Source organism: Gadus morhua, chromosome 17, assembly GCF_902167405.1.
Source record: "Gadus morhua chromosome 17, gadMor3.0, whole genome shotgun sequence".
Classification (NCBI taxonomy): domain Eukaryota; kingdom Metazoa; phylum Chordata; class Actinopteri; order Gadiformes; family Gadidae; genus Gadus; species Gadus morhua.
The window spans coordinates 1,568,536-1,595,974 of NC_044064.1; the positions used below are offsets into that span (position 1 = coordinate 1,568,536).

The 27,439-nt window shown below is 50.2% G+C and overlaps 1 protein-coding gene across 2 annotated transcripts in view; it reads left to right on the top strand.

Moving 5' to 3' along the window:
* Nucleotides 1-734: 734 nt before the first annotated feature.
* The window catches only part of dennd4c (DENN/MADD domain containing 4C), a 44,549-nt gene continuing 17,844 nt past the window's right edge, over nucleotides 735-27,439 (top strand). For both annotated transcript variants that reach the window (XM_030337546.1, XM_030337547.1), the window contains exons 1-15: nucleotides 735-979; nucleotides 11,791-12,101; nucleotides 16,290-16,542; nucleotides 17,017-17,086; nucleotides 18,024-18,193; nucleotides 18,700-18,941; nucleotides 19,470-19,536; nucleotides 19,942-20,000; nucleotides 21,539-21,683; nucleotides 22,194-22,369; nucleotides 22,862-22,950; nucleotides 23,754-23,966; nucleotides 25,369-25,514; nucleotides 25,823-25,864; nucleotides 26,927-27,057. In XM_030337546.1, the coding sequence (XP_030193406.1) occupies nucleotides 11,803-12,101; nucleotides 16,290-16,542; nucleotides 17,017-17,086; nucleotides 18,024-18,193; nucleotides 18,700-18,941; nucleotides 19,470-19,536; nucleotides 19,942-20,000; nucleotides 21,539-21,683; nucleotides 22,194-22,369; nucleotides 22,862-22,950; nucleotides 23,754-23,966; nucleotides 25,369-25,514; nucleotides 25,823-25,864; nucleotides 26,927-27,057 (2,102 nt within the window). In that variant the 5' untranslated portion in view covers nucleotides 735-979; nucleotides 11,791-11,802. The remainder of the gene's footprint in view (nucleotides 980-11,790; nucleotides 12,102-16,289; nucleotides 16,543-17,016; nucleotides 17,087-18,023; nucleotides 18,194-18,699; nucleotides 18,942-19,469; nucleotides 19,537-19,941; nucleotides 20,001-21,538; nucleotides 21,684-22,193; nucleotides 22,370-22,861; nucleotides 22,951-23,753; nucleotides 23,967-25,368; nucleotides 25,515-25,822; nucleotides 25,865-26,926; nucleotides 27,058-27,439) is intronic.

The window sequence follows — 27,439 nt, forward strand, 5'->3', positions numbered from 1 at the left end:
TGCTGAGGAAATAGGTTGTACCCTTAATGTTTTGAGAAACCATATTAATTTAAATCATCCTTCCAGAGGAACGACTGGCCCATACAGACGTTCACAATGGTTGATAAATAAAACTTAATCCCCGGTGGAATTTCCTTTGCAGTGAAAGCCACAGGATGTAACGCAATACAATAAAGATACTAAGAAACAAATGCTAAAGTAAATAGGACAAATGGTGTCGACAGTATAAATTGCAGTCTAGACTCACACCCATGTGTTAGTTGTGTAGTTTGGCTATGACAAATACACTAGGATAGTTTGCCAGGCTTGCGATACAGCATGCTGATCTGAACATGGCATACACTATCTTTATAGAACACTTTTAGGCACTGTGCCAATTTTGCACACTTTCACTGATTATTAATCGCATGCAAACAGTGTGAGCTGTTATAGCGTCATGTCATTCATGCATAAAAGCAAGGGACACCTATGTAAAGAATCCAAGAAAACATTTAATGCGTCAAAATGCACATATTTAAACTAATATGAAGATGGGGGGCGCTAGAAGCGTGTTTTCTCTAAAGGCTCGGGGGGTGGGCTAGGGGACCATGGGGCAGGGCCTAACGTCAGAGAAGCGGGAGCCACCCCTCTGTGCGGATCCACTGCGCCTGGAGCCACGCCTCTGGGCGGGTTCACTGCGCCTGAAGCCACAATGGCCACGCCTCTGGGCGGCTCCACTACGCCCGGAGCCACGCCTCCACAGAGCGAACTACGCACGGAAGAAGAAAACTATCAGCCCCAAACACCAACATGGCGCCCGCTTCGACCGACAACTTCACATGAAAGTGTCGCGTTGCACATTGGCTTTATCTGTTTTGCGCTAAAAGAAGGTCGGGGGTGTCTTAGAGCAGCCCCCCGTCGGGCAATACCAACAAGGGGATACAAGTGAAGGTGGAACAGCAACAAAGTGTCTTCTTCATGTCAGCGCTCTGAACAGCTGGTGAGTACCCGCCTTGTGTTCAGTAATGTGGGTTAAAAGCCTTCAATTTTAATGTAACAACAACAGAACAGAAGGTATACTCTTGTTTAAATAAGGGCTAACTTTGTCTGCTTCTTTGTTGAACTCAAACTTCTTTCACTACTGACTGGTTGTGTGAGGTGGTCTTCATCTTCCTGTGTGTTGGGTGAACAGTATAACGCTGTGATCCTCCACATCCCGGCTGCAGGTCCTTTTCCCCAACCAGGGGTGTTTCCCCCCGTTGGTATCTGTGTGAAGTAAAGTTGACCCACTTTCGTTGTGGAGGAGGGTGCATAAGTTGGGGAACACAATACTAACGACCCTACTCCTCCCCACTCCTAACCGACCCCAACCCCCCCCCCCCCCCCCATCAAGATAATGGGTACTGCTTGGCTCATGTTCCTTATCAAACCCGGCAGGTGCCACCTCGTGTGTGTGTGTGTGTGTGTGTGTGTGTGTGTGTGTGTGTGTGTGTGTGTGTGTGTGTGAGATACTTGTTGATTGTTGCAAGCAGCTTTTGAGTTTTGAACAACATTTGGGTAGATCGCTCAGTTGCATGATTTAATAATAGCACAACACTTGTTGTTCTGATGATGTACTTTAAAACAGACCTACGTGGGTTTCCTTTGAAAACAAAACCTTTGATAATTCCATACATGCGGGGGTAGGATGAGTTACTCATGGGAAATCCACAAACTTTGACTTTATGGTGATTCATAATGCTTTTATGTATGTGGCAGTTGGCGTTTGACCGAACCCATAAGGAACCACATGCTCTGCAGATGTCTATAGATTAGTCTTTGGTTGGTGAACGTTGACGTCAACCCACCATACTTGTATTGCTTAACACATGCACATAACTATATAAGACTTCCTATAGCCAGCTGTGCATAAGGAAAGCTAGAACACAACCCTTCCTTCCCTGTTCTGCAGGCAAAAACGAACGTCTCCGCCACGTGCGCATGCATGTGATGCCTAACCCTGAATGGATGTGTGTGGAAATACCTGTTGCGCAATCAATTTGAATTATACACATCAGGTGTGTGTGTGTGTGTGTGTGTGTGTGTGTGTGTGTGTGTGTGTGTGTGTGTGTGTGTGTGTCATGCTTTTAGCCTACTTTAGAAGTGTAGGTGGACCTCCCACTCCTCGCCTTTTGATTTGAGGTAAAAGGAAAGGTCAAGGTGACCTGAAGACTTCAGTGCTGGAGTTGTACTTTGACACTGCCGCTACTCCCTTCCCTCCCAGAGGTCCTGTCAGGTGACCCAGAGAATAAGGAAGTGGACAGGCAGTAATGGCAGCAGGCAGACTGGCTTGGAAAATTGACTTTATTTCCCCCAGCTGTATAGAGCATTTTCTCTCTGGGACCAGAATAAACTTGATAGACTGCATGGCTGTCAGTCATGCGTCTTCACAATTGATGTGTGTTTGGACTGAAGCAGAAAAAAAGAGTGCATAGGCCTGCTTGCTTTGATGTGTCGCGTGGGTAGTTAATGAATGATAAACTTGGTTGGTTGCCTTTCCAAAGCGAATGAGAGTTCAGTGACTTTTCCCTGATGATTTAAGCGTTTCCCGAGACGTGAATACAAGCAGTAGACGTCTCTGACGAAGAAATGGACGGGAATCGTCGGGGCAACATTAATTTATTTTCCCTTGATGGTAGGAAATGATTACTCAGGCCTGTGCAATGCTCTCCCTCTCCAACGTTGCTTTGTTAGGCAGTGAGCCGTGATGGCAGACTGTGACTGATTCTTACCTGGAAGAGTTTGCTCAGCGCTGGGATTGGCCACCAGGTGTTCCCCCCCCACGTCATTCAAACTGGGCTGTACCATGTTTGCGTCGTCCTCTTTGTTTGGGTCTGCTGACCTGTTATCCTGCACCTTCAGGCTCTGTCACATCAACCGTCTCCCACTGAAACAAGGATAACTCTTACCCACCGTAGAACCACCACACGGGCCCTCGCAGTGTGTCTGTGGGCGGTCCGGCTCCTGTCGTGTTTCGGCGGGGAATGTAATGGGCTCGGCCGGTTAGTGAGGGCAATGAGTTTGCCCTCTCTCCCTTCCACCTCGGCGGGGAAAGAATTTGTTTCGGCGGGTCTCGCAGGCCCGCCCCGCCGCAGGTGGGCCCCGGTCTTGTGATGCCGGCTTGGGCTTTAGTGCTCAGCCTCTGCCCTCCCCAGCTAGCCTAGCCTAGCCCCAGCCCCCCTCCTTCTGGGGCACCGCTGATGCAAATTATTTCCAACTGATTTGGTGGCCATTTCTTTGTGTGTGTGTGTGTGTGTGTGTGTGTGTGTGTGTGTGTGTGTGTGTGTGTGTGTGTGTGTGTGTGTGTGTGTGTGTGTGTGTGTGTGTGTGTGTGTGTGTGTGTGTGTGTGTGCCTCCCCGTTCCACTCTCACTAGGTTTCCTCTTGCCCACTTCTCCCCCTAGCGCATGGCATTGATGGCACACTTCCTTTTGACGTGACGTCTGTCTGATCCTAAACACGATCTGTTCCTCGCCCTGCGTAGAACACACCTGTTGGGCCATAATGCCTGCACTGTTGTGCCGGGGAAAAACAAGGAAGCGGTGAGACTGAGCAGTCTGGGATGAATGAATGAACGAGTGTGAGTGTGAGGGGAGGGAATAATGTTTCCACGCTGTCATCTGTTTTTCTCTTTTTGTAATCGTCATGTCTGGTGTGTATGAGAACCCTGACTCAGTCCCCGTTTCCATGGCCCAGCGCTCGAGGAGGGTGTGAGGGAGGGCAGGTCTTTTGACCTGCCCTCCCTCACACCCTCCTTGAGCGCTGGTTCACTGTGTCGTTCCGGTGAAACCTTAATCCTCCGGTTCAAACTGGGTCGTTTGCTGTCAGGTTGGGGCCGTCCTCAATCCTAAGCTTTTGACTCGCTTTCATCACCGTGTGTTTATCACGGCCATCTGGGAGACACACACACACACACACACACACACACACACACACACACACACACACACACACACACACACACACACACACACACACACACACACACACACACACACACACACACACACACACACACACACACACACACACACACTTCAAACCCTATACCGTATCGTCCTACTCTATTTACATTTTATTGCCAAATCAGGACAAACTGTCTGTCTTCGGACCTGTCGCGTCCCATCATGCCTGTGTTGTTGGCAGCGTTACGGGTAACTGTACGAACACGGTTCGAACCTTGGGGGCAAATGTACGCAATGGCTGCCGGTTACCCTGGAAACGGTTTATTCCCCTTTGCCTCTGGCTGTCAGAGGGAATATTAAGCGGTCGCACTGACACTGCCCCTGCCCGGTGGCTATTTCTCTCGTCAGAAGGGCTTCTCCAACCCCTGTGCTGTGTGCACGCCTCGCTCCCTCTCGGTCTCTCCGCTGTGCGTCCAATCAGGGCCGAGCCGTGCGGTTTATCCTCCTCTGTTGTCAGACACGCAGCCATGGCAGTGGTTGAGGGCTGGGTTGTAACGTGGATCTGAGTGGAGGATCTCTGCTGTAGTAAGAGGCGGAGGAACGACAAGGCCGTCCATTGTCCAGCACATGCGTGGGCATGCACCCACACATGTCATCACAGGAGACACACACACACACTCACACAGACACAGACACACACACACACACACACACACACACACACACACCGGTTTTCACATAAATAGATGCCCTGTTTGTGTGTGTGTGTGCTCCCGGCAGCGATGAGGTCACAGCGAGGATACATTTGGGGACAACCCCTGCCTGCCCCTCCCCCCCACGACCTCTTTGCCATGACTTCAACACACACACACACAGACGGACACACACACAGTTATTGGCTTTATTTTAGCTAATCCTGTTATCAACATCATTAGCTAAGTTAATTCTGGGATTTATATGTCCTATCACCTAACATGTGTGAACTTCTGAGAATAAACAGTGTAATACAGGCCGGTATTGTCCTTCCGATCAGTAGAGCAGCGCGGAGCCCAAACAATGGAGTAGACACCTGATACCAGGAGCAGGGGACAAACTGGTTCTCTGACTGGGGTGGGAGGGGAGCCACCGGCCTGGAGGGGTGGGAGGGGAGCCTGCGGGAGGCGTAGAGCGTGAGGCTAACGGAGTGGGGCCTAGAGAGTGTGAGGCCTACTGCAGAATGGGGCCTAGAGTGTGAGGCCTACTGCAGAGTGGGGCCTAGAGTGTGAGGCCTACTCCAGGGTCGGGTAGAGAGCGAGGCCCAGAGAGTAAGAGGCCTACTGCAGAGTGGGGCCTAGAGAGTGTGGGGCCCACTTCAGGGTCGGGTAGAGAGCGAGGCCCAGAGAGCGAGGCCCAGAGAGCGAGGCCCACAACCTGAGGATGCTACAGGAGTGAAATGAGATGGTCCGGTTTTCGCATTGACTTCGAACAACTCTGGACTTTTTCTTCGATGGTCTTCACAGAATTCCAGGTTTCTGTTTTGTTTTTTTGTGGAATTATTTGTTTCAGCATTTATTTTCACCCTTATTGTAGCCTCCACAAAGCAGCTGCTCCATAGTGGACTATTTTTCAATCTATTCGCAACTTTTTAACTGGTTTCATTTTGACATTTTTACTACCCTTACCTGAGAAGTTCTAGCAAAGTACTTTGTAGAGCTTAAGATCTGATCTGATGATGTAATCTATGAATGAATAAAAAATGTGTGTGTTATCAGTGCAAGACCATTCTTCTCAGGGTGGAAAAACCCTAAAAATACAACAACATGCAGGCACTGGTTACTCTCCTTCCCTCTGAAGCGATTGAATTACAAAACTACTCCTTAAGTTGATTACGGGCAGTGTATCCAGCTCAGCGTATTTCCTCACCCGGAACATTAAACCCTTCATCTTTGAGTTCTTGTTTCTCCGCACAACCTCACACGTTGTAATCCCAATGCATTCAGCTATTATTACCACTTGAATATCCTGTGGGTAAATGGTTAACGGACTGCATTTATATAGCACTTTTCTAACCAGTAGCCGGTCAAAGCACTGTACAATATCGCCTATCATTCCCCCATTCACACACACATTCACATCGACGGCGGAGTCAGCCACACAAGTCGACTGCCAGCTCGTCTGCAGCAGTCTGGGTGAGGCGTCTTGCACCTCCACACTCAGCTGGGAGGAGCCGGGGATCGAACTGGCAACCTTGTGGTTACCAGCCAACCGGCTCTACCTCCTGAGCTACATGCCGCCCCAGTGTGCTGTGTGGGTGAATCTTGTTTTTCTCTGCATGCCGCAACAAGTCAAGCCCGGCCTGGTCCGAGATGCTCCCACCAACCTGCAGCTCCTGTTTGCATACAGCGCGGCTGCATCCAGAGTCCACGAGCATCGTCGCCAGTGTTTCCCGCTCACTATTCACGGCCGTCATCGTGTCTGATCTGCAGGGTGATAGTAACACGAGGCGCTGCCCTGAAGTGAAACCTGGTATTGTTGGGGCGCGGTTGTCATGGCAGCCTCAATGTTGGTCTATGGTGCATCTCACAAAGAGATGTTTGTATGGCGCTGGCTGGTTGACTGGACAGGGAGGGGGGGGGGGGGGGGGGGGGGTTACAAACGTTGTGGGTCTATGTGGGTACTTGCGTGTTTCGGCACACGTAACCACATGCGTAGATACAGCTCTGTATGGGGGGGGGGGGGTAAAGTAAATAGTGACTGGTTGTCAAGCGTCTAAGACTCTGCGGCCCACATTGGAGGAGAAGGGAAATCTGTTGTTTTATTGCATTGAATTTTTATAGCAGCTATCTAGTTATGATGTCCTATGGTACGATATACAACTCCTTTTGAGGTTACAATAAAATCAGGCTGAATTGCTTATTGTATACAGCGTTGATAGTGGGCCTACAAGGATCCCCATGATGCAATGTGTGTCGTTACAATCCCTGTAACATAGTTTACTGTTACTGTGTCTGTACCTAGGGAGACACGTGTACTGTTAAATCGACAACCCAATGTCCACATGCACTTTCTATTTCTTTGTGGGTCATATGAATGCACATGTTTGGATGCAGTGTGTTTGTTGCTCCAACATCCGAGATGAGTCCAGCACTGCATATCATTCATTAGCGTGACCTTTCTGTCACCTGGGTGGGCGTAGCAGGAAACTCTGCATCTGTGTGTGTGTGTGTGTGTGTGTGTGTGTGTGTGTGTGTGTGTGTGTGTGTGTGTGTGTGTGTGTGTGTGTGTGTGTGTGTGTGTGTGTGTGTGTGTGTGTGTGTGTGTGTGTGTGCGCTGAGAGAAAAGGTGACAACTGTCGGGTGGCATTCAATCCGACGTGTTTTGAATGCCGTGTCATTCCTTCAGGATCTAAATGAATGCATGCTGATTGTCATCACACACAGACGGGCCGCGTTGCATCGGACGCTGTTTGTTGTGTGATTGGCGGTTTGTTCGGTTTTCATGGGGTTGTTGTTTTGTGTCGCACACTGTATGTTTTGTGACACAATTTGACAATGTGCCAAGCCTGTGGAGAGTCTGAGTGGACTCATGTAGTCTCTGGCCTCACAACAACCTGGTCCTCTCAAAGGAAAACATCCCAGTACTGGCCTCAAGCTCCAAATAATCTATCGGATGGATGACGGTACACTGATGAGAATTGAGTAGTCCTGTTCTGCAAGAATGCAGAAACATATTTTTTTCAAGAGTCTAGATGATTCTACAACCACATGCACACACCTATCACTACTTAGCTGCAGGAGTGGGCTTGAGTGGGTGCAGGCAGCTGTAATTGAGTGAAACCTTCAGCTTAAACTCAATAAAAATTCAAAACATGGCAACCTTTCTCTCGAAATGGTGAACCGACGAGATGGAAACACTGAGTCAGCACTGTCAGTCCCATGTAAACATGATGTCCCTCCATGGTTTAGTTTGGGCATCGGCATGCAAAGCATTCTTTAGTTACCACCTCAGATCCTGTCTGGGGTAATGTGTGCTCGCACTTGGAGAAAACAGACTCGGTGAAACCAAAAGGGATGTGTTGACAAGTGTTTGGGTCCTCACACATTTGTCTGTGTGGGCATGCGTTACAAACCAACACCTCTTCTCTGCATGCTCTCCATTCGCTGTCTCAAACCAAATTTTGAGGGATGAACGCGTCCGCGCCAATGTTAAATGGCAGCCCTGGCTTCCTGTTTCACTTGGAAATGCGTCACGCGAGGGAAGCGATAACTCTCACATTGTTTTTGAGCGTCGGGGAAAATGTAATGGAAGAATCGACTGTCGCGTTTGAATCTCACCCTTGGCCTTCACCCTGGGAGTCCACCAGGGTTCTGGAGGAGGAGGAGTTATTCTGCTTTCTGAAACTAAACCAGGGGGATTTGATTCAGACCAAATGAGCATGTTGATTCTCACAAACCCCTCTCTCACTTCCTCATTCAGCGTAATAGCAATACATTGTAAACTTGTATTGCTGTTTGTCATTAATGTAAAGTATACTTCCTAATGGTGGTGGTTAGTGAGGCCCCCCCCTTCTCTGCTAGCGTCTTTGGGTCATTGAAAAGCACTATTCAAAATAAATGAATTATTATTTATAACTTGACTGGCTTTCATGACAATCGCTTTTTTCTCAAGATGTGTGTTCATATGGAGCTTGTGATTTCCATAGTTGTGTGTGTATGTGTGTGTGTGGAGGGCACTGCCGTTTTTTGACCCCTGTGCATTGGCGTTATAGTCCTCTTCCTTCAAATGACCGTCGGTGCAAACGGGTCCTGGTGTTTCTGCTCAGCAGTGAGGCCTGCGCTGCGATGGGAGTCCCTGCTGGCCAGACCAAGGCCTCTGAGCAGGAGATGGACAGCGTAGTAAAACACTGCCGGCCCGGGGGGAAGATGAAGTCAGACATGCGTTCTCCCTGGTGTGTGTTTTGTGGAGAGAGAGAGAGAGAGAGAGAGAGAGAGAGAGAGAGAGAGAGAGAGAGAGAGAGAGAGAGAGAGAGAGAGAGAGAGAGAGAGAGAGAGAGAGAGAGAGAGAGAGAGAGAGAGAGAGAGAGAGAGAGAGAGAGAGAGAGAGAGAGAGAGAGAGAGAGAGAGAGAGAGAGAGAGAGAGAGGTCTACGGTCTCCCCCCCCCCCCCCCCCCCCCTGCACGAGGAGGAAGCCATCGGTAGCGTTTGTGGCATTGGTCGGTCTTTTTTACTTTCATCTACGTGGCGGACTCTCGTGTGTGTGTGTTTACATGTGTGTGTCTGTTTGTGTGTGAGCGTGCCGCGAACAGGAAGTGGGTCAGTCAGTGTCTGGTCCAATCCGCTGCCTCCATGCCAGCTCAGGCTTTTGTCCTCTGATTATTTCGGCCACTTTTACTTTATATCTCCTGTGAGCGTACATTAGTCATTGTGCTCCTCCGGTATAATCTGCTTTGGTAATTGCAGGCTGGCTCCTGATATTCAACTCGTTAGGCTGATAATGGTCTCTGCCTTTAGTGATCCTTTGTCTAGTCGGCTTTAAGAGCATATTGTGAACTATGACGCATTGAGAGAGAGAGACACACACACACACACACACACACACACACACACACACACACACACACACACACACACACACACACACACACACACACACACACACACACACGACTAAAAGGTAAACACAGTAATGCATTACCTCTGTGTCTGTTGGTGCAGCCCGGTGGTTTCATGGACAGAGGAGGGGATTAAGATCCGATGCTGGGTAGGGAGGTCTTGCAGGAACATGTGGTGTACAGTGTGACGCTGTGCGGGAGTCTACCGGCTGAACTCTTTAACCAGTGCTCCAAGTCACAGCTGACTCACCGCTGGGAAATGTTGGCCTCGTGGGCCTTTCTGAGACTTGCATGTGGACGTCTTTGCAAGTTATTTGCTCACTGTGCCTTTTCTTTGAATGTACTTATCTTTTGAAAATAAGACGTTGTTTTGTCCGTTGTGTGGGTTTGCTTTTGGCCTTTTCGAATGACACTGCAGTTAACGGAAACAGAACTAAAGGGCAGATTATTGTGAAGTTTTTTAGATAGATAATAACTTTATTAATCCCTCGGGAAGGTTTCCTCAGGAAATTACACTTCCAGCAGCAGCAAACCCCACGTTACAAATATAACGGTAAAGAACAACAAATATAAATAAATCTATATATTTATTATATTAAGCAAATACACCAGCGTTATTTTCCTCTGGTGTTCATGAGCAGGCATGGTTGTCCTCACTAGGCCTGATCCTCACATGGTACAGGTTCCCCTGTACCATGTGAGGATCAGGCCTGGTTGTCCTCACTAGGCCTGATGCTCACATGGTACAGGGGAACCTGTACCATGTGAGGATCAGGCCTGGTTGTCCTCACTAGGCCTGATGCTCACATGGTACAGGGGAACCTGTACCATGTGAGGATCAGGCCTGGTTGTCCTCACTAGGCCTGATGCTCACATGGTACAGGGGAACCTGTACCATTTGAGGATCAGGCCTGGTTGTCCTCACTAGGCCTGATGCTCACATGGTACAGGGGAACCTGTACCATGTGAGGATCAGGCCTGGTTGTCCTCACTAGGCCTGATGCTCACATGGTACAGGGGAACCTGTACCATGTGAGGATCAGGCCTGGTTGTCCTCACTAGGCCTGATGCTCACATGGTACAGGGGAACCTGTACCATGTGAGGATCAGGCCTGGTTGTCCTCACTAGGCCTGATGCTCACATGGTACAGGGGAACCTGTTGCCTGGAGCGCCGTTCCACCGTGTCCCCCGTCGCAAACACGCATCTCTGACTCATTACATTTCACTGGACGAATGAAACTATCTCTCTGGGTTTTGTGGTCTGCAGTTAAAAGCTCCGTCTCTCCGGATCAACGGCGGGGGCGGACGCGTTCCCAATCCCCGGCAAAAGAAATTCCGAGGGTCTGACACTTTTTTTCCCTTTTCTTTTTTTAAGACGTCCTCCTGATTTATGATCACGCAGGCATTTTGAAACATTCCTTTGAGTTCAGCAGGAGTCTGGCCACCGAGGCAAGGCTCTCTCCCGACTTCTTGATCTTGTGTGTGTGTGAGTGAGTGAGTGTCCGGCCCTCGGTGATCAAGAGTCCGTTTACTGGCTTTCCCCGCTCCTTTTTAGAGCGACAGCCTCAAGACATACGGTTCCTCAAGACATACGGTTCAGCTAAGAACAAGTTAAGCACCAATCCTGTATTAGCATGTGGGCTCCATTCCAATTCTCAATGGGACTCCACAGTCGCTAACCGGGTGCATTCCCGGGCGGTCGGTGTCTGCCCCCTCAGCTCTCTGTGTTTGAGAGCAGTTTGTGTGGCTCAAGGTTTGATGGAGCAGCAAAAAAAAACACAAACAAGCTCCCTTCAACTGTGGGGATCAACCACTGAATCCTAGCCCCTTCCGTCCTCATAGGAGGCACACAATGCTGTGCTCATTGGGCGATCAGGTTCAACCAGAGCTCAATCCTGACCAATCAAAGGCTCATGTTGATTATCAAAATAAAAGTCATCGGTTTTGTACTCGGCAGTGGAGATTTGCTCACTGCATGCCGTCCCTTTGCATTGACTGTAAACTGAATCTGTTATGCAGGGAATGGCAACTATACTAGTACTTACTGCAATAGTGCTTACTATACTAGTGCTAGCTATAACTAGCCATCACCCCATCACACATCGGACAAACACGGGTGAGGTTGTCTGACACTACAATTTCTCCTTTCACCGTTATATTAATATCATTATTATTGATCCATCCTCCTCCCTTCCCAGGTCCACCCCGCCATGCTATCAACATTAATCGTGTTATTATTGATATTATTATCATTATTAATCTCTCCTCCCTCGCCAGGTCAACCCAGCCATGATCGAGGACAAAGGCCACCGTGTGACGGACTACTTCGTGGTGGCCGGCCTCACGGATAAGTCCACGCCCCTGGAGCAGGACCTGTCGGAGACCAAGTCCAGCGGGCCCAAGGCGCCCATCGTGGACCTGGCGGTCATCAACCGCTCGGCAGGAGAGGCGGTGCCAGAGGGCTTCACCTGCATCGACATCACCCCCGGGGGGCTGCAGGCCAACCTCAACCACGGCAGCCTCAAGAGCCCCGAGCTGTTCCTCTGCTACAAGAGGTGCCGCGTCAAGCCCCCCCTCATCGACATTGGGTGAGTGGACCCCCCCAGGGGGGAAAGAGGGCCGAGGCTAGGCTAATGTAGCAAGTGTACAGTTCAAAACGGACCTGCCCGATTTAAGATGTTGAGCCTTTATGTATGCATGTCGATAAGGGCGCCCTTTGCACTCCTGATCATCCCTGGAAGGAGGGATCCCCCACTCTGAAGGAGGGATCCCCCACTCTGGAGGAGGGATCCCCCACTCTGAAGGAGGGATCCCCCACTTTGCGTTCCTTCTCCTTCTTGCTCTCTGGGGTGCTAGGGTCAAGGGGGTGCTAGGGTCAAGGGGGTGTCATAAACATACGGCCTGTTAAGCCCTTCGAGACTGTACCGGTGATCAAGGGCTATACAAATATATAATTGAACTGAACTGAACTGAGAAAGCCTGCAGCGAGAATGGAACGGAGCGACTCCATTTTAGAATGCAGCCAGAGTGTTCCGGGGTTCCTAGGCGATCCCCTTCTTTCTTCGGTTGACTTCAAACGCGAGACATTACCGGGTGTTTTGAGTCCTGAGTGGAGAGGGTAATTGGGCATTTAGGACCGGTGTGTTTATAACGCGCTCGTCTCTTGATTCAGGGCCGGCCGCTTGCTCTGCTGTGTAAATATTTGCAACGTTATTTGCCCATATGGGGGGCAAAACTTTTCCGTCCTTCCCGTAAAAAGGCTATTTCACTGTCATGCCTCGACCTTGAATCGGCCCAGTGAATGAGGCGAGGGAACAGGAACGATGATGCAACTCCAACGCTTGCTTATCTTGGCTCCCTCACACACATCTTTTGTCCGTCCGAAGCGAGATGGATCCAGCCTTGGTGGAATGTCGCAACCAATCCCGTGCCCTGTGTTTCCCTCTCGGTTCCTCGGAACAATAACTCATAACTAGAGGTTCCAGTTCCACGGCCTCTGGTCTGCTGAATGTCGACGCCTGTACTTCCACACCGCACGCGTTCACACGTCTCCCAAGACGGAGAAGGGCTCTGCGTTATGTCACCTCGTCGGTTCCAAGAAAACCAAGCTCAGTGTTGGAAGCGTTTGTTAGGGACTGCGTGGTGGGTGGCATGTGACATCGGGGTGGCATGTGCCCTCAGGAGGTGGAGCAGGGCAGCTGGTAACCGGCAGGTTGCTAGTTCGATCCCCGACTCCTCCTAGCTGAGTTTCAAGGGGTCCTTGAGCAAGACACCTCACCCTGCCTGCTCCTGACGAGCTGGCTGTCGCCTTGCGTGGCTGATATCCCCGTCGATGTGTGAGTGTGTGCACGAAATGGTGAAAATCAGGCAGTGTTTTAAGGCGCTTTGAGTGGCCGCTGGTTTGAGAAGCGCTGTATAAATGCAGTCTATTTACCATTGCACTGTTTGGGGGATGGGATGTTGTGGACTGTGGACGGGGTTTGGGAGCACGGCGGTGCGAGTCGGCTCAGATATGTGTAAACAGCAGATCATATGTCCCGCCGTGGTTCCTCTGAGAGATTACTCTCGCCTGGTCGGACAGGCGGCCAGCTGGGAGGCCAGACCAGGTTATACAGGGATTCCCCTGACTTGTTGGCCAATCAGAAATCAGGTGCACTTAAGTTCAGCCTAATGAGACTTGGTTGTCTACACACTATAAACACGCTTTGTGTATTTCACATCCACTCTGTGAGGTTCACTGTTGAACTTTGCAATGGCAGTAAGAATGGGCTCTGATTAAAGCTTCTCCCTGAAGCCAGATTAAAGGCCATCTCTCGGCATGATTGTATGTTTGTTCTCGTTGGCCCCACTGGAACAGCCCAGAGCTCCAGTTATAAAATGGTAACAATCATAATTGTATATCTCTCACTCCTTAACCGGGAAGGAAGAGCAGGCGGTCTGTGATTCAGCCATTGTTCAGATCCTGGCACACGAAGCGCCAAACACCTAAATCAGTCACCAGGCTGGCCCCGTCTCTGGTGCTTTAGTGTTAGTGCTGTTCCTCTCGTCCGATTGGCTGACACGGCGCCAGGAGAGCACCAGGTGATGCCATCATTTAAATGGCCATTGGCATCTTCGCACATCTCTTCCCTTAGGGTCTATACCCTCAATGCTCGGGTTTTAAGTGTTTATTCCCCTACACAAATAACGACTGTGGTGCCCGTTTGCTGTGGCTGTCTTCATTGTGCCTTTTCCTTTTAAAACGTCCTGGCAAACGCTGTGCCGGCCTCCTGGAGGTTAATCCCCCGAATCTTTCCCCATGAGCGGTCCTCTTTGTCCACCGGGGAACGCTTCGCTCCACGGCCGTTACTCAGTCGTCTCCTTCACTCACAAAGTGTCTGATGGACCCTGATGGAAGGAGAGAGAGAGCAGCTGACATCGCCGATGGTGTGTGTGTGTGTGGGGGGGAGGGAGGGGGGGGAGGCAGGGTGGAAGCCCTGCAGCCGTGTGACGCGGTGACGCTTGGATCACTTGACTGAATGTAGCCCGCCGCGAGGAATCTCTCTCATGGACGCTCTCTTGCTTTTGAGACGGAGAGCGTGATTGAGAGACAGAGGGAGGGAGGGAGGGAGGGAGGGAGGGAGGGAGGGAGGGCGAGAGAGAGCCTCTAACAACAGAAGGCTGTCCCGCTTCTGCAGTCCAATGACCATGTCCTTCTCGTTTCAACAGATTTCTTGGTTGGTTCTCCTCTGCTTCTCTTGAAGGCTCTTCCTCAGTTCCTAAGACGTCTTCGGGCTCTCCTCTGCTTCTCTCGAAGGCTCTTCCTCAGTTCCTAATACGTCTTCGGGCTCTCCTCTGCTTGTCTTGAAGGCTCTTCCTCAGTTCCTAATACGTCTTCGGGCTCTCCTCTGCTTGTCTTGAAGGCTCTTCCTCAGTTCCTAAGACGTCTTCGGGCTCTCCTCTGCTTCTCTTGAAGGTTCTCCCTCAGTTCTATAGCCGAGTCCAAAGAAGCGGGTTGAATCAGCCCTGCTTTATACCCAAAACAAATAAAGAAATCAACCATTCGCATATCAAGACACTGACTCATGAGTTGTTTAACCAAGCACTCCCTGTGAACTGGTGTGCCCAGGGCCTGGTCTCTGGGCCAGACGTGTGGATTAGCCCCGTCAAACATCCGGCACTTTGAACCGCCGCCCCGCTATCTGCCATCTTGGTTTCCACACAGGGGTGACACTCCTACCTGGTGAATGCAGGTCAAAGAGGAGCTGCCGTGCAAAAGCCTTCAGGTCTTTCAAATCTCCATGCCTGAATCTCTCTCTCGCTCTCTCTTGCTCTCTCTCGCTCACTCTCTCTCTCCCTCTTGCTTTCTCTCCCTCTTGCTCTCTCTCTTTCTCTCAGTCGTGCACTCTCACACTCGCTCTCTCACACTCGCTCTCTCGCTCTCATTCTCTCGCTCTCGCTCTCTCTCACTCCCTTCAGGTCTTTCAAATCCCCATGCCTGAATCTCTCTCTCTCTCTCTCTCTCTCTCTCTGGCTCACTTGTTGTCTTGCTCTCTCGTCGTCTCCCTCTATATCCCTCCCTTCCACAACTGGCTTCATTGGCATGGAAAAAAAACATAAAACTGTGATGGTACAAACCACAATAAAACCTTCTAAAATAGAATACACAAAACATTAAAATGTGTATATATTTTGCCGTGACAGGAAAGGGAATGTTGTGTACGAGTCGAAATGAGGCTGAGTTTCTTTGGAGGGGGGAGGCTTTTCTGCTTGATCACAGCTGCCTCAAGCATCCATTAATTCACCTCTGTCACGCTGGCTCGTAAAGTTGTCATCTCAAGCGACCTGCGTACAGTCAATGTCAACGTGTTCTGTTCAGTGTCTGCAAATGATGATGCTTTCAACACACAAGTGCAAGGACGCAGCCACAGTCCTATTAGCATTTTGACACGGTTTCATCAGTGTGTTGTCGAGTCTCCAAAGCTTTTGTTGGTCGTTGCTGCTACCGGTTGTTCTGCTGGAATTATAAACCATTAGTTAACATTAGTAAGTGCAGTATTAAGCTTTGGTTTATAGCGTTAGCATAGGGGTTAGTGTTAGGGTGAGTTTCCACCCTAACCCCTACCCTATTCAAAGTATTAATTAACACCGTGGCTGATGAACCCCATTAGTAAACATGATTAGACCTTTAGTTAAAGGTTAACTAACTGTTTGTTAACTGACGGCGTTTCTCAATGCAATGACGTCCCCTCATTCTAAAGCGACACCCATGGGTGCCTTGCGTCCCCCCCCAACAGGGTGCTGTACGAGGGCAAGGAGCGCCTCATCCAGGGGTGCGAGGTGCTGCAGGCCACTCCCTACGGCCGCTGCGCCAACGTCAACAACAGCTCCACCACCTCCCAGCGCATCTTCATCAACTACCGCCGGGGGCCCGCCGTGCAGCCGCAGAACTCGCTGGCCGTCACCGACATCTGCGTCATCGTCACCAGCAAGGGCGAGACGCCGCCACACACCTTCTGCAAGGTGGAGAAGAACCTCAACTGCGGCATGGTGAGTGGCGACGGAGGAGGAGGGGGGTAGGGGTGACCTGGGGGATGCGCAGGGTTTGGATGTGTGGAGTCGTGGGGGCGGCATGTGGCTCAGGAGGTAGAGCGGGTTTGCTTGTAACTGGAAAGGTTGCTGGTTCGATCCCCGGCTCCTCCTAGCTGAGTGCCGAGGTGTCCCTGAGCGAGACGCCTCACCCTGACTGCTCCTGACCAGCTGGCTGTCGCCCTGTGTGGCTGGCTCCGCCGTCGGGGTGTGAATGTGTGCATGAATGGGTGAACGTCAGGCAATGATTGAAAAATCATTTCAGCGGCCATCGGTTGGAGAAGCGCTGTATAAATGCAGTCCATTTACCGCTTTCCATTTGTGTGCTTGTGTGGAACCCTCCAGAGTTTCAAGCGTTTGTTCCAACGTCGTCGGCTAAACTGAGACTCTAACGGTGGTTCTCTCTGTGTGTCTTGTATCCCTTTGTCTTTCCAGTGGGGCTCCAACGTGTTCTTGTGTTACAAGAAGTCTGTGTCCTCGTCCAACTCCATCACGTACAAAGCCGGTGAGTTTTGGTTGGTTTTTTTACACTTCAACCTTGCTTGCAGGAGTTTCTGACTTTTTCTCTGTGAAATGCTCTGTAATTGTGTTTGTATGCCGACCTTTCTGTGTGTTGTTGCTTGTCATGAGTCACGGGTCGATGGCTCATCCCCTCTGCCTCGACTTCCTATGGGTCTTACTGTTGCTAGCGAGAGAGCTACAATGCTAATACAGCAACGCTCAAGGCCATGTGTTTCCCGCTACAAGCGACCACAACCACACCCTAATTTGACAGAATGCCTTCTGTTATGAGATAGTATCTGGGGAACTGCTGTAGCATCTGCTAGACCTTTTTAATTTTGATCTTTGCTTCTGAATGCCTCTAACTAACATTGCGAAATGGTTCCTTGTGAAATAAACACACGGCCACGACGCACAGAAGTCAAACACGTTAAACAAACACATGAGTGTGAATTTGTGCAACCTCACCCACAGTGTCGGTATCTACGGCCGTATGTTTCCCTGTGAATCGGCTGTTTAAGTAATCTTTGCCCGCAGTGTTTCCTGTCAAAACAAATTTTTATGTTTTTGAAATGACTTGTCAGTCTATTTTTTTTCCCACAAAAGGAGTTAATATTGACATAATGTCGCCTCGCTTCAAAGACGTTGTTTCTTCAAATAAATAACTTATTTGACTAGATACGTCTGTGAAGGTTAAGTGAATTTTTTCTGGTATTTTAGCACAGAAATAAATACAGAATCATAGACTGGTGCAGACGTCCCTCGTTTTCAAATTTTTGATTCACATCATCATCATCATCATCATCATCATCATCATCATCATCATCATCATCCTCCTCCTCCTCCTCCTCCTCCTCCTCCTCCTCCTCCTCCTCCTCCTCCTCCTCCTCCTCCTCCTCCTCCTCCTCCTCCTCCTCCTCCTCGTGTTTCTGTGTCCTCAGGTCTCATCTTCCGCTACCCGGAGGATGACTACGAGTCCTTCCCTCTGTCCGAGTCCGTGCCCCTCTTCTGTCTGCCCATGGGGGCCAAGATCGAGTGCTGGGCCCCCAGCACCAAGGACCCCCTGCCTGTGTTCTCCACCTTCGTCCTGACCATCTCCACGGGGGAGAAGGTGAGCTGGCCTCCACCCCCCCAGACCCCTGAGCCACATGCCAGCCATTGGCTGAATGTTGGGCATTTTTGTAAAGCCCTTTGAGTGGCCATTGGTTACCAAAGCACTGAATAAATGCAGTCCAAATGCAACAGAAATCTGGGTGACAAACGTTAATTTTTTTAACGAAGTAGACGTAGGAATAAAAGCCTAAATAGTTTTGTATAAGTAGTAATGCAAACGGTTACACCAGATCTATCGTGTTCCCCGATGCCTTCTGACTCCCTCAGCGACGGTACACCAGAGCTAAATAATAACGTGAACAGTGCAGCTTGAGATTCAGACGTTCCTGTCAGTCAGTCTTCTGGTGTTTCCTGAAGGTGGGGTGGGGGGGGGGGGGGGGCCCTCTGTTCTCTTCCGTCTGTTTTTTGAGTACAATCTGCAATCAGGCGCGATTCACAGAAGAAGCGGTCGTTATTTGTCGTTTGTTTTGTTCACGAGTACTGAGACGGCCTCTGCTCCACCAGGTGTACGGCTCGGCCATCCAGTTCTACGAGCCCTACTCGGAGGAGCTGCTGAGCGAGAAGCAGAAGATCCAGCTGGGTCTGCTCACCACGGTGGAGAAGAAGCCGGTGCCGGGCCGCCACGTCACGGCCAACAAGTGCATCTGCCTGCTCTCCCGCTGGCCCTTCTTCGACTCCTTCCGCAAGTTCCTGGTGTTCCTGCACCAGCTGTCCTTCTCGGGCCCGCAGCCGCTGCCCATCGAGAAGTAAGGGGGCCGGGGGTCGCCGGGGGTCGCCGGGGGTCATCGGGGGTCGCCGGGGGAGCTGGTCGCGTGGGCGAGAAGGGGATGGAGGAGGGTTTGGGTCGGCCCGCGACCGTAGACGTTCTCGGGGCTCGTGGTCCCAGGATGGGGGTTCAGGGCTTCGCCGGCAGAAGGCTGCTTGCTGAAGTTAACGAACGTCACATGGTTGCTAGCTACCAACATCAGAACGCTGAGACCATGAGATGTATGATGATAAGATAAGATGTATATTTTATATGATAGGGTATTTCATAAAATCTATCAGTTAAGGCGTCGACAAAATACTGGGGAAATTTATATAAATAAATACACTGGGGTGAAGTAACAAGCATGAGACACACAAAAATAGAAAACACTATTAGTCCCTGAAGGGAACATGTAGGGTTATGGGAGCAAAATAAGAAAGTAAAAGTGCATGTAGGGGTTATCACAGGCCTGAACTTCAGAGGCGAGACAATAACCCATCTCTCTGTGGATCTTCTCTCTTCACAGGCACATCTCACACTTCATGCACAATGTATCGTTCCCTTCCCCACAGAGGCCAAGAATCCTTGTTCAGGTGAACACTCACTCACTCACTCACTCACTCACTCACTCACTCACTCACTCACTCACTCACTCACTCACTCACTCACTCACTCACTCACTCACTCACTCACTCACTCACTCACTCACATACACACACACACAAACACACTCTCTCTGTCTCTCACTCACTCACTCACTCACTCACTCACTCACTCACTCACTCACTCACTCACTCACTCACTCACTCACTCACTCTCACACACACACACCCCTCCCATCACTTACCCCACATGTTTATGTATGTATTCCAACAGTTCAAACTATTGCTTAACTCTATTTGCAAAAATGTTGGAGGGGCTTTTATTGTGTTAATTGCGGCCTGATAACATAACATCTGTGGCTGGTCACATGTCATAACCTGAAATATTCCTTGCAGCTCTCGGCGTTTGACACCCTGATGCTCTCCCAGCCAGTCTGCACCCCCTTACCTCTCAGGTGAGTGAGCATGAGTGGACATTTAGTGCTTAAGCACATTCTTTTGTTCAAAGTGAAAATACAAAACACATGGTAGTAGCAGCAGTAGAATATATAGATTAGGTATTTTAGTGGGGATTTTATACTAATCAAAACATACTTAGAAATACTAAAGTTATATTTAAGTATGTTCCGCAAGGTGCCACACAATTCTGCACAATACCCCAAAAAGTGTATTAACACAAAAAAAGCTACTAGATTTCCGTAGCTGGAGGAGTTAATTCATTACTCTACACCCCTGCCAAGCGGACGTAGGAGTGGGGACTGGGTCTTACTCCAGACATAGTTTGGGTGGGGTGCCTCTGCACCATCACCGAGAAGGCGAAGCGTTCCAGAGGGGAAGCAGCGAAGCTATAAAAGAAATCCATTTCATTTTCCTGGCACGCCACCGGGCTAATTGTGCCCGTTTTTAAGTTTTCCAAGGTCAACCCTCCCACTGCCAACTTCCAAAAACCAAAGTCAGTTTCTCCGGGAAATGTGAAAAAACGATTCCATTATCTAAATGACTCCTGCATGGACTGGAGCAAGGCACACAGCACAGAGGGTTGTAGCGCTTAATTCCCTTGTTTCGGATTGATAATTGTTAGAAAAACAGCTTTAATAACGCTTGGACAACTTGGATGTGAACTTGTTTATCGGGATCGCAGGCTTTTTGTTTCCCTGCCTGACTTTAGTTTCACTAGTCTGGGGTAAACGTCTCGCATTGCTTGGGTTGTCCTGGTTTTCTCATCGTAGGCCCGTTCATGTGAAACGTTTTAGAAACACAACAGCTGTCTGGATCCCCTCATCCATTCATGTCTCCTCTTCCTCACTGCCTCTGCACTTATCTCCTTCTTTCCTGCTCCCTTCAACTTATGTATTTTATTGGGTGTTACATAACTGGCTGTATTGGGGAAACAAGGTCAGCATTCCAAAAAAAAGTGGCAATAAAATAATGCAAAAGAATAAAAATAAATAAAATAAAGAGTTAGTATATAATTAGGGCTGTGCCAATTTCCTAAATCGATTTGATTTCGGTTCTGAATGGATTAATCACGATTTTATTAAATCTGCTCTTAAATAATGAAAATGGCTCAACTGTGTTACAAAATACAAATGTACTTTATTTTTTCTTTTCATCTTAAACAACAGGTTTTAAGTGCAAACTTGTAAATTGGACAGTTTAAACTTGAGCTGTAAACCAAACTGTCTCAAGTCTCAAAAGTGCAATTTTGAAATTAGAAAGGAATTGCAAGTGAAAGTGTACTTGAAGTACTGAATTGCATTTAGGCACTGTTCATTAAAGTGCAAAATTAATAATGATGGTAACAAACTAAAAAAATAAAAATGAAAAATCGATCTCATGCCCTATGAATCGATATTAGAACATTTAAATGAAATCGATCCAAAATCGATTAAATCTATTTTTTTACCCAGCCCTTCTTATAATGCAATTCCGTCGATTGCATTATAATGATGACTGAATGACTGATGAACGACCTTCCCCCTTGCGCCCCCAGCGGGGCGGACTATGGCACCCTGGTGACCAACCTGGGCCCGGAGAACTGCGGCACGCTGCTGCACCTGGTGCTGATGGAGAGCAAGATCCTGCTGCACTCGCTGAGGCCCGACGTGCTGACCGGGGTGGCCGAGGCCGTGGTGGCCGTGAGTCCCTCTCCCTCTCCCTCCCCCTGGCCCTCTCCCTCACTCACCCCCTCGCTGTCCCTCTCTCGCTTCCTCCCTCTCCACCGTGGTGGCCGTGAGTCCCTCTCCCTCTCTCTCCCCCTGGCCCTCTCCCTCTCTCTCCCCCTGGCCCTCTCCCTTACTCACCCCCTCGCTCCCTCCCTCTCGCTTCCTCCCTCTCCACCGTGGTGGCCGTGAGTCCCTCTCCCTCTCTCTCCCCCCTGGCCCTCTCCCTCACTCACCCCCTCGCTGTCTCCCTCCCCTCTCCCTCACTAGAAGGGCAGAGTTTGTTTCACAGTTACGGGTAACGTTTAGAACGTTTCTTTTGTGTTTTTGCTTGGCTGTCATTTATCAATTCTCTGTTCTGCGAGATCAAAGCCACGACATCGAATCGGATCGAAGTCCCTTCCATCCGATGTGTGTGGTTAGGCTTAGTGTTGCTTCAATACTTGTGTCATCCACCCCCTCTCCCCCTCTCCCCCTCCCCCCCAGATGATCTTCCCCTTCCAGTGGCAGTGCCCCTACGTCCCCCTGTGCCCGCTCTCGCTGGCCGACGTCCTCAACGCGCCCTGCCCCTTCATCGTGGGGGTGGACTCCCGCTACTTCGACCTCTACGACCCCCCGCCCGACGTGGTCTGTGTGGACCTGGACACCCAGACCATCTACCAGTACGTCACACACTGGTCCCCCGCACCCCCCTCTCCCCTTTCGGTCGACTGGGCGACTCGATGTAATGCACATTTACATTCAGGTTGTTTCGCACGTTCAGACGCTTTTATCCAAGGCAACTTATGATAAGTACATTTGTCAGAAGAAAGAGAAACGACAATACGTCTCTGTCGGTGCCGTAAGTGTGTTCATAGAAACAAGTGACAAGCATTTAAAATCGCTAGGTTAACCCATTCCCAGTTTACAACAAAGATAGCCAAGATAAGATTCTACACAATAGTAAAAGCTTTTTTTTGTGCTACGACTGCTAAATTGTGTTTCCTCGAGGAGGGGATTCTACCAGCAACACACGCTGTTGGGCTATTTATCTAGCTTCACCAGGCAAATGATGTAGATCTAACGAATCACCTCGGTTATGACGGTTGCTCTCGGCTAAACTCGGCCATTTTGGTGTTTTTCACTATATCTCCCTCTTCTTGACTTTGTGACAGGTCTGACGAGAAGAGACACAGCAGCTGGAAGAACCTTCCCAAGAAGCCGTGCAAGAGCCTGGTCAATTCCCTGAGCACACTGGCCGCCGGTACGAACATAGGCCTGCCTCACCTCACCTCGACTCCTGACTCCTAACTCCTAACTCCTTACTCCTAACTCCTAACTCCTTACTCCTAAGTGACTGATCATAGGTCATACTGTCGTACTTCTAGTTCTGGTCCTGACTTTATTGTTCCGCAACAATAAAGTCTGCAAAAATAGTCGAAAGTCCAAATATTTATTGTTTAACAAATTCAAAGGAATTTCTCTTTCGCTTTCACTCCTTCTCTCTTTCTCTTTCTCTTTCATTTGAAAAGGTCATCTATAGATCATCACCATTTAAGGGGAAAGAAAGCCCTCCTTTGTAACTAGGACACAAACTAGGAGTTAGGTAAAAGCTAAAGACCTGTGGCCGCTCAGTGTCTCTACCCCTCATGCGTTGACCCTGTAGGCAGTGTGCCTGGGTTCGAGTCCCTCCTGGAGTCCTAGGCTACATGCCCTCCCTCTCTTAAAGACACACACAACTGTACACCGTAGAGACACACAAAACCCAACCAAATAACAAATACACATTTCTTTAGTTTCTGATTTTGTAAAAACGTCTGCTAGGGCTGGCTGATGAATCGAATTTTGAGAGATCACCAAACTAATATAACAGAGATGTCTTTATTTTTTTTTTTTTCATTCAGTGTTTTATGCAAAGTGCAGAACAGCTAGATACATATCTGTACATTACTTTAGATTTGAACATTTTCTATTTGACCATTTTGTGTATCTTTCTAAGGCAAAATTTCTCAGTTTCTCAGTGATTTCAATATCACCCCCCCCCCCCCCCCCCCCCCCCCCCCGTAGCACGGAGAGCAGAGGCCCCCCCAGTGGAGGCCAGCCCCGTGGAGGTGGACTTCACCCTGCACAAGAAGACCACGCTGCGGGAGATGGAGATCCAGGAGGTGTTCCTGCGCTTCATGGCCACCATCCTGAAGGGCTACCGAAGCTACCTAAAGCCCATCACCCAGGCGCCGTCCGAGAAGGCCACCTCCGCCGACTCCCTCTACGACCTGCAAGGTGCTGGGAGCCCCCTCGCCCTCCCCCTCCCCCTCGCCCTCCCCCTCGCTCCCTCTCATAGCTCTCTCCCCCTCGCCCTCGCCCTCCCTCGCTCCCTCTCATAGCTCTCTCCCCCTCGCCCTCCCCCTCGCTCCCTCTCATAGCGCTCTCCCCCTCGCCCTCCCCCTCGCTCCCTCTCATAGCTCTCTCCCCCTCGCTCCCTCTCATAGCTCTCTCCCCCTCGCTCCCTCTCATAGCTCTCTCCCCCTCGCTCCCTCTCATAGCTCTCTCCCCCTCGCTCTCCCCCTCGCTCCCTCTCATAGCTCTCTCCCCCTCAATCTTCCCTCCTCCCTCTCAAAGCTCGCTCCCCCTCGCTCTATCCCTCACTCTCTCCCCCTTGCTCTCTCCCCCGCTCTCCCTCGCTCTCTCCCCCTCGCCCTCCCCTTCGCTCTCTCCCCCACTCTTTCCCTCTCGCCCTCCCCCTCGCTCTCTCCCTCGCTCTCTCTCATAGCTCTCTCCCCCTTGCTCTCTCCCTCGCTCTCACCCTCGCTCTCCCCCTCGCTCTCTCATAGCTCTCTCCCCCTCACTCTCCCCCTCAGTCTCCCCCTCCCTCTCCCCCTCGCTATCCCACTAATTAATTGTTGTTCTGTTAGTTTATGCATGTATTTGTATCTTCATGATGTTCCTGTGGGAGCAGAGTCATAAACAGGGGTGAAAGTGTTAATTTGGGGATGGCCAATAAGGAGAGCCTAACGGTGGATCAATATTATGATGGTCTTTATGTTTTATGGGATGTTGTATAGAAGCTGGCTAACACAAGTTACTTAGCTTAATGCATTATTCATTCACTGGCTCGCCTCTTCTAATGCCTGATTTTATCGGCATATCTATTTTAGGGAGCAATTTTAGGTGTTGTACAACGATCAATGATCTACGCTATTGGCTCTAAAGAGACGTTTGGCCTGTGGCTGGGAAATAGATTGCAGCATTACTCAAAATAATCCACGGCAAAGGGGCGAACCGGGAATAAAGAAAACAAATCGAGAAGATGTTTTAAAGTTTGACGTCCCCTTCTCGAAAATATCGATTCTCTAAAATACGCAGAGCAAGCAAAAGGAACTTGCTTAGTACTTAGCGTTGTGTAGCATCTTATCCTAACTATATGTGTTGTGTTGCAATGGGTTAACCCAGCGATTGTTAGTGCTTGGCACTTGTTTCTATGAACATCCTCACTGTTCCGACTGACATAGGCAGTATATTGTTTCTCTTCTTCTGACAAATGTGCTTATTGTAAGTCACTGTGGATAACAGCGTCTGCTAAACGCCCTTAATTTAAGTGTATGCTATGCAGACGTTTAGTTCAACGCTCAGTCGTTGAGTGGTCCGCGGATTGGGTCTAACGACGTCTGCTGCGTTCCTCCAGGGTTCCTGAAGAGCCGCGACCGCACCCACCAGAAGTTCTACGGCCAGCTGACCAAGACGCAGATCTTCATCCGCTTCATCGAGGAGTGCACCTTCGTCAGCGACAAGGATACCGGCCTCGCCTTCTTCGACGACTGCATCGAGAAGGTAAACCCAAACCCCCCAACCTTCACACTGAAAACGACAATTCATCATCAAAATTGACTTCACCATCATTCACACTGAATGATCATCATTGACAAATGATCATGATTAACTGTGAACGATCATCATTGAGGGTGAATGATCATCATCACGGGCCAGAGTTGTATCAGGTTGTCGTGAGTTACTGTCTCCGTCAGTCCGTGTTTGATGCAGTTTTATCAGGAGAATGAACATTCCTCTGCTAGGAGAGAGGAAGTGGATGTTTCCTCTGATTCATTGATTCCATGTCGCTCTCTCTCTCCGTCTGGCAGCTTTTTCCTCCCGATAAAGGCGGCGACTCCAAGGCCAACAAGGTAGGTCGACACAGATTTATTTTCCACATCCTCGCGCTGCATTTCCTCTGGTTTGTCGCTCAGAAACCGACGGCTTAATCATTCAACCTCGTCTCAATCCATGAACTATTGCCTGCGGCGCGCTGTAGCGCAGACTGTTTTTCTTTCACTTTTATTACGCTACCTAGTACTGGAATTGTTTTTTCCGGTCTTTCTTTCTTGGAAACACAAATCTACCTCAAACAAAAATCAATCAGTCACTTACTGGTGAAGCGACACTTTCCAGGAAGTCATATTTCCCATTTTAGTTTTTTTATTAACTAGAATAAACTAAAACTTTATAATATTCAATTTCAGGACATTCGTCCATGTCCATGGTAGAATGAGTTTATCATTATATCTGCATTTGCGTCAGTGTTCACAAAGCATCCACCAAGTGGGGGCCGAGCCCCCATGATGTGGGGGGCTGCCTGAGTGACCTCCCTGTGCTAACCTCCGTCAGGTGGAGGCCGAGCCCCCGTGATGTGGGGGGCCTCCCTGTGCTACCCTCCGTCAGGTGGAGGGGGAGCCCTGTGGTGTTGGGGGCGGTCTGAGTGACCTCCCTGTGATACCCTCCGTCAGGTGGAGGCCGAGCCCCCGTGATGTGGGGGGGCTGTCTGAGTGACCTCCCTGTGCTACCCTCCGTCAGGTGGAGGGGTAGCCCTGTGATGTTGGGGGGGCCGTCTGAGTGACCTCCCTGTGCTACCCTCCGTCAGGTGGAGGGGGAGCCCTGTGATGTTGGGGGGCGGTCTGAGTGACCTCCCTGTGCTACCCTCCGTCAGGTGGAGGGGGAGCCCTGTGATGTTGGGGGCGGTCTGAGTGACCTCCCTGTGCTACCCTCCGTCAGGTGGAGGGGGAGCCCTGTGGTGTTGGGGGCGGTCTAAGTGACCTCCCTGTGCTACCCTCCGTCAGGTGGAGGGGGAGCCCTGTGGTGTTGGGGGCGGTCTGAGTGACCTCCCTGTGCTACCCTCCGTCAGGTGGAGGGGGAGCCCTGTGATGTTGGGGGGGCCTTCTGAGTGACCTCCCTGTGCTACCCTCCGTCAGGTGGAGGGGGAGTCCTCGGAGGAGACCAAGCTGATGGAGCTGGACGAGTCCCAGAGGAGCGAGCACACCGTCTTCGTCATGCCCCCAGAGCCCCCCTGTGAGGGCGGGGCCGAGCCCCCCCCCCGCTACAGGTGAGGACCGGTCCCACGCGGGCCGACCCCCGTGATGTGGTCTAACCCCCCCCTCCAATGATGTGGTCTAGCCCCCCCCCCCATGATGTGGTCTAACCCCCCCCCCCCATGATGTGGTCTAACCCCCTCCATGATGTGGTCTAACCCCCCCCCATGTTGTGGTCTAACCCCACCACCATGATGTGGTCTAACCCCCCCCATGATGTGGTCTAACCCCACCCCATGATGTGGTCTAACCCTCCCCATGATGTGGTCTAACCCCCCCCATGATGTGGTCTAGTCCCCCCCATGATGTGGTCTAACCCCCCTCCCATGATGTGGTCTAACCCCATGATGCGGTCTAACCCCATGATGCGGTCTACCCCATGATGCGGTCTAACCC